This window comes from Thalassophryne amazonica, chromosome 22 (genome assembly GCF_902500255.1).
Source record: "Thalassophryne amazonica chromosome 22, fThaAma1.1, whole genome shotgun sequence".
NCBI classification, from domain to species: domain Eukaryota; kingdom Metazoa; phylum Chordata; class Actinopteri; order Batrachoidiformes; family Batrachoididae; genus Thalassophryne; species Thalassophryne amazonica.
Window position 1 is genome coordinate 18179369 of NC_047124.1, and position 7167 is coordinate 18186535.

The 7167-nt window shown below is 38.6% G+C and overlaps 1 protein-coding gene across 1 annotated transcript; it reads right to left on the reverse strand.

The window, feature by feature from the left end:
• Window positions 1–312: 312 nt before the first annotated feature.
• Window positions 313–5335, reverse strand: cdpf1 (cysteine rich DPF motif domain containing 1). Its single transcript, XM_034163607.1, has 4 exons — window positions 5162–5335; window positions 4938–5049; window positions 2312–2446; window positions 313–704 (listed from the first exon to the last, which is right to left on the reverse strand). The coding sequence occupies exons 1-3, from the start codon at window positions 5269–5271 to the stop codon at window positions 2318–2320; spliced, it is 351 nt and encodes a 116-aa protein (XP_034019498.1). The 5' UTR covers window positions 5272–5335; the 3' UTR covers window positions 313–704; window positions 2312–2317.
• Window positions 5336–7167: the final 1832 nt, after the last annotated feature.

Genomic DNA, 7167 nt, shown 5'->3' on the forward strand with positions numbered 1-7167 from the left:
TTTGAAGCAGTGACTCATTTTGTAAAGGAACTGCCAGCACATACTAGATGTCATCTCAGAGTATCATTTGTATGAGACGTCTCATTAAATGCTTTGATTATTTTGAAACGGATTCAGTTTCTGATGCAAATGGGTCGAAGTTTCAAAATCAGTTTCTGAACATTTAGGAGGTAGCTTAATTTCAAAATCCACCTCTCTTGCAGAGTAGATGGTTTAATGCACCAATAATTACAACCATCATCCATTTAGTCAGCACAACTTGTGCTTAGATCATGATGTCCTGTTAAGTTCTGCAATGAGTGTCCGCCTGCATTCCTCTGGAGCGTTTGTCAGCCAGCCTTTAAGTCCATGCTGTTTCAATTAAGCAGCGAAAAGAACCAACATCTCGTGATAAATCCAGTGAGGCCATCTGCCATCTCCATGTTATCTTTGGGATCGCACTTCATCCATAATGTGTTTATGCCATCGCAAACTATGCAGCATCACACAGAACAGTGTGCAAATAAAAACTCTTTGAAGTCCAACTGATTACAAAACACGTGTGGGGAAGAAAAGAAAAGAAAAAAAAAAACAAACAAGGCAGCGGAACATTCGCTTTCAGTCACACAGCTCCACAGCTTCGAGGATAATTCTGATGTTTTTGTGAAACTTTTATCAGTGTTGTCCTGAGCCAAGGTCGATGCTTCTCCATCAAGACGTAGAGCCTGAAAAACACCACAACACCTCATTTATTAACTCCGGCTGTTTGCGTAGTTTTTGTTTCAGCTCAGTTGGATGCTCTCAAAGTTGTAAAAAAAAAAAAAAAAAAAAACACAGCTGCAGTCAAAAGATAAAATAGAATACGCCACAGGAATAATTTTACAACAGCGCAACAATGATTGTAATCCCGGAACAAGCGGTCACAAAATAAAACAGAAAGGGCCACCGTGCACTCATAAAAACAATTCAACTCCACAGAAGTCAACAGTGCACATTGTAACCATGGATACGGTCAATGAAATGATTAACATTAACAAATGGATTACTGCTCTCGGGTCTGATGAAGAAACGCACGTTTTGTCATACATTAACAATGTTGAGAATTATTACTGCAGCAAAAGTCATGTTTTCATGACCACGTGTCTCCCTGGTAGTCAGCAGGATGTCTCAAGTGGACACAAACAGGCTTCAAAATTTTTTGGGCGGATGTAGGAAAAGCTGATTTTGTATCAAGATATGGCTGTCGCCCTTTTACCTTTGAGCTTAACTTTGACCCTTATTATCAAAAGGTACAACCTAACTTTGACCCTTGATCTTTTCATTTTGATCCCGATGCTGTTTCCTTTGATCAGATTTTCAGGATCAAAGCAATCAGCAGATGATTCAAATTCAGTGAACAGGATCACAGTTAGAATGTGCCCTTTGCACAGGATCGCAGATCAAAGTCAAGCTCAAAGGCACAATCTACTCCTTGATCCACTTCCCGTCAAAATTTGAAATCAACCTCTTCCTTCACCCAAGGAACTACTTCCACGAAACTTCATTAAAATGCGTTTATGTCCATTTGACATAGATCTTAGATCCTGAATGCAGGATTAAAACAATTAGCAATGAAGATCCAAACTCAACTATCAGGATCAAAGTGAAGGATCTGCCCCATGATATATATTCCTTTGATCCTGATTAAAAGGTCAGTGTTAACAGATGTGTATAGATGACCGTTGGTCACGTGACTGCCAAAAGTGAAGCCGTCTTGAATTTAATTTTATATTACTAGACAGTCTGATAGAAATCTCATTTTCTTGAGGATTCTGATCAAGGTGGGCGGCGAGATAGTCACACGCAAACAAATATAAAAACAAATTAATTGAAGCAGATGAAATTCAACATACACAATATAAAATATGACAAGAAATACATGAATAAATCAAGCAGCTGCAACTGGGTGAAACGACGCCTCCACTGGGTCTTGAGCATAGCTGAGGACAGATAAACAGAGCACTGCTGGGTGTTGATGGAAGTATGTGAGGATTACCCTCAATTTAACAGAGAGATTCTGAGTTATTTCTCTGAATATGTTTGTTGCACAACTGATTGCCTGCAAACATAATTTGACGCCGCTACAATATCTGGTGCGCTGCAAACAGCTGGTAAAGCGCAGCGCTCTCATGAGTATTGCTCTTGTTTTCCATTTTTCAACGTTTTCAGCCTGGTCCAGCATGGATTTGATCAAGACAGCTGGCAAGGCAACAGAACACACTGGAAAGTGTTTTTATGACCACAATCTATTGAGACGTTTCTTCGATTGTTGAGCAGGTTATGGATTTCTCACTTGATGTCATGAGACGGCAGCCTTGGAGTGTTGCCTCTTCTTGGCCACCTCAGCCTGAATCTGGCGGGGAAATTGGTCCAAGTGCTTGTTCACACACTGCATGCAGAACCTCTTGGTGTAGAAAAGACTGCAGTCCTGACAGAAGATAAAAAACAAAGGTCAGCACCAGTGCAGTGGTTTCACATATCACCCGACAGGACTGTGAACTTGTCAACCGACTTCAGCAGCTTAATTTACCAGAAAGCCCACTCAGTCAGAGCATACAAACAATTAATAATAATAACAACAACTACAGCACCGTGCCTGTAGAGCACCAACCTCCACCAACACTAGTTTCCAATTCCACAAATTTTTCCTTGGAAAAAATCTTCAAGGTCAAATTCCTGTTAGAAGCGGATTTCCATAAGCTAAAATACAATACAAAAAATATAGATCAAAATGGCCATTCAATGTTAAAATCAAATATCCACTAAATCAGCGATATGGATCAGATGCGGATCTTTGTGTATTCTTTGAGAGTGCCAATTTGCATCCCATTTTCACAAATGAGAGTGATTGAGGTACTTTTGATTGACATATAATGTAAAACATACATTAAATGGGGTTTTCAATGTAAAATCTAAATGGCCACAAAACCTGAAATCTGGATCAAATCCGGATTAAACTTTGTCACTTGATAAAAGCTACCATCCTACATAACACTCTCAAATATGAAAGAAAGTTGATCTTTTCTGACAGAGTTATGAACTTTTGAAAATTTGAACTTTGTTAAAGATAAGGATTTTTCCAATTTTCCAAGATTTTTCCTGACTTTACCCTTTGATCGATGACCATGAAAACTGAATCAGTTCTTGCCTATCAGGATATGAATCCTCAGTTAAAACAAAATTAATAACAACATATGAAATATTGTGGGCTCCAGGCTGTTCACAAACAAACAAACAGGGGCGAAAACATAACCTCCAACTTTGTTGGTCGATGTAATAAAAGTGCGCAAGTATAATTGTCGAACATATGCCTGCAATTATAACTGGACAAGTTCAAACTATCATAAAAATCTATATATGCATTTTCAAAACCCGGGATGAATAAGTAGGTACAACTGATGTTTACACATTATAAATTCTGTCCAATCCCATGGAAAACAGCCACGCTATCAACACTAATGTCATCCTTCCTGTCAAAAAAAAAAAAAAAAAAAAAGGCTTCCAGACTAAGTGCATTGCTCTGCCAAGGCAAACAATCATGGAACTTTATAGTGCCAACAGTGATGTAATTGCATGTAGCTGTTTCATTAACATCACCCTGAATGTACAAGTCACAGAAAGAGATCAAGATCTGCAGAAAACTCTAATTTCATCACAATCAGTGGGGTAGTTTTGAGGGGCTTTGTTTTATGACCTGCTAACACCAACGACAGCGATCAGAATAATTCTTTGAACTGGGTTTAGTTCTTCTTACAAGCTCCAGCTATAAAAATGATCTGGGTGTAATTCATAGAAGTTTTCACAAGATCTACAGTGTTTTGAATGTTGGGCAGCACAGTGGCATCGTGGTTTGCACTGTTGCCTCACAGCAAGAAGGCCCTGGGATCACTTCCCACCCGGTCCTTTGTGTGTCTATTCTGCATATTCTGTAGCTTCCTCGTGACTCTAAATTGACCACGAGTGTGAACATGTTTGTCTGTAAACAAACCAACAACTTGTTAAATCTTTGGCATGAAGAATTAAGGTAGTTCTGAAGGCAAAAGAGAACTGGCCCAATACTAGCAACATGTATCTAATAAAGTGGTGGCGGACACGTCCTGTCCAGGGTGTACTCTGCCTATTGCCTAATGACCACTGGGATAGGCTCCAGCTCCCTTGTGACCCTAAACTGGACCAAGAGTGTTTAGAAAATGAATAGGCCAAGACTCCGTAGCCGTAACACTCTCTGTAACCCTACTGAGGTTTCAAATACCGCAAAAACTCACAAGATCTTAGAAAGGTGCCTTTCATTGCAAAATGTATATTATATTGTATTGTATTATTATATATTATATTATTATAATGGTTTCATGGCTATGGAATCACTTCTAAAATAATATTTTTAATCTGACTTTAATTATTAGCTGTTGGAAAATTTGGTGGGATCAGTGTATTTAAAAAAAAAAAAGTTTTTTCATCTAATCTGTGCTCAATTCATTGTTTGGGAACAGTCAGTTATTCCTCAAAACCAAGATGGGATCAGTTCCAACAGATTTTAGACACACAAACAGATCCAAGACAGCCTGGTGCTGATTTTACACAGATCTGGGGTATTTTAATATAAAGTATATAGTTTTACATATTTGAAGTCATATAGCAACAGATAATAAAGTGTTTAAATGCATCTGGGATCATTTTAATCTGATTTGGAACCAGGCTTTACTTCTAAAAATGAATGTTGCATCAGGTCTTTATGTGTTTTAGCTATAATGAAAGTCAATCTGGGATTATGTGCTTGCAGTTTGAACTGATTTGACATCAGGTCGTTCTGGGATGTTTTAATCTGATTTGGGACCAGTTCCTGCGGGTTTCTGTCATAACCGCCTAATCTGGGAACAGGTTTATGTATATAAAACTGACAAAAATGCAGCTCCCCTTACCGAACCAACGCAAACTGGGGTCCCGCACAGGCTGCACAGAGAACCCAGGACCAGGAACTTGCCGTGATCCGGACTGAAAGGATCCCTGGTCAGGAAACAGTCCTCCAGCAGCCTGAGACAGAAAAAGACGGGCGTGACCTGACGTCACGGATAGCATTACAGCTAGCATTAGCACGCCCAGATACCGAACGCTTACAGCTGCATCACGTTATTTTTCTACTTACGCAATCGCTCTTGTGTTCGGTGGTTTCTGTCCGTAATAGGTGAACGTGCTACTAAAATTACACAACTGACAAGTGAATGTTTTCTGAGGTTGGTCCATCGTGAAGACCATCTTTTTTTCCCCTTGTTTTCAAATCGAGGCCGAAAAGTACTTTCACGAAACCACATCGCCACCTACCGGCGTGGGGTACCAATAAAACAAAACAACGCACAGTATTCAGTTTATTGCTTTATTTCCAACGAAACGTTAGAACATATTATAAGAACGTATAGATCTTTTTTGATACTTTATCAATGTTTCAAACACGTTTTCATATCGTATGAGCCTGAAAAATAAATTGTAAGATTTTATTATAAAAATCAGATTATTTCTATAAACCCCCATGACACAGATTAAAGTAAAAGTTCAAAAATATACCTGAGCAAATATGTCACATTTATTGATGCAACCTTTGCATTAATAAAATATAACAGTTTACTTATAAAATATGAACAATTTTGTAGTCTTTGAATTAAAAAAGATGATGATATAATGGCCATGTTTTAAAACATAGTGCCTTACTGGCTGGATTTTCACTCTGTAACGCTGATGTAAAATATTTAAGGTGTAACATGTATCTAGTTTTAGAGCTCCAGCACAAAGTACTTTTGTTTCCTAATAAGCATTTATTACTGCATGATACTCATTTGAATTCACTCTGCACCAGATCTCATGTTTCTCACTTAAAATTACCTGCTAGAAATGTGCTGCTGTTTTTCCTGGTTTTATAAACAGCCTGACCCCCAAACACATTTTGATGTAACATTATTTCCAGCATGCAAACCAAGTTCCCTTCACCATCACTTTTTTCCTCTTTCAGCTGCTCAGAGTCACCACACCAGGAGAAATCCATACTAGGATTTGGCACATTTTCACATGCCCCAGAAAAACGTGCAGCTCATGATGTTCCTATGTTACCTCCCTGTCAAGTACTAATTGGGACCTGCTCTTCACAGACTGCTCCTTCCCAAGTGCCGGACCGACACTGAAAAACCTTTGTCCCTCAGGCCATCAGACTGTACAACTCCTCACTCCGGCTGAGGAGTAGTAACAGGAAGGGAGGGGACAGGAAGGAGAGGAAGAATAGTAGCCAGTAAGCCAGTTGCGAGCAGTATGTCTGGTATTGTATTTACATTTTGCTAATTGTTTTTTACTTCACTTTTGATACTGTGTGCTTCTTACCCTGTGTGCTGCCATATAACGGTGCTGGAACCTCACTTTCCCTGAGGGATTAGTGAAGTTCTAGCTAATCTAATCTTTTTATCTTCTGAGATTTGACAGGATCAAGTGTGTGTATGGCTGCACCTGCACTGTGTCACAATATGTTCGGGAGAAAAAAAAAAGTATAATTCTGTTAAGTATGTCTCTTCGGCGGAACAATTTTGCAGACCTGTTACTAAAATGCATGTCAGTACCAACAGTCAAAACAGGTATTCTTGGTCATTTTCAGGAAAAATGCTCAACTCTATCCTAAGAGAAACTTTTGGGTGACTGAGTAATTTAAGTGAGATCTGCTCTTCAGCCTCAGCGGTTAATGAGTAAGTGGGTAAATTTGTTTGTGCATTACCACACTTCAGTTTCTGACAAAATAAAATTGCATCTTGCATAATCTGACGCCAAAATTAAGAAAGTGTTGGTAGGCGTTCCTGAGATGTGGTATAACATCCACAGATGTGACAGAGGCAGAGGTGAAAAATAATGCTCTAGAAATCTTATTTTCCCCTCAATTTTTGAATTCATCTTCACATTTAGTTGGTTCAATATGTAACATCTGCAGTATTGATAAAAAAATTTTTTTACTTTTTTTTTAACTCGCATTATATACATTAATTACTGACACACACACACTACATCAGATAGCTGCAACATCTGCACTTCTCAAAAAAGAAACATTTTCTTTATCACATATTCTGCATGTACAACTAAATAAATGTTCCTCACGTCAGTGTCACTGTTCACAGGCATTAA

Bases quoted from the DNA above. Each gene is read 5' to 3' on its own strand.
- cdpf1 (XM_034163607.1), bottom strand. From the start codon at position 5,271: ATGGTCTTCACGATGGACCAACCTCAGAAAACATTCACTTGTCAGTTG. The intron at 5,050-5,161 runs GTAAGTAGAAAA...TTTCTGTCTCAG, and splicing joins CCGAACACAAGAGCGATTGC to GCTGCTGGAGGACTGTTTCC. The intron at 2,447-4,937 runs GTAAGGGGAGCT...ATCTTCTGTCAG, and splicing joins CCCCAGTTTGCGTTGGTTCG to GACTGCAGTCTTTTCTACAC.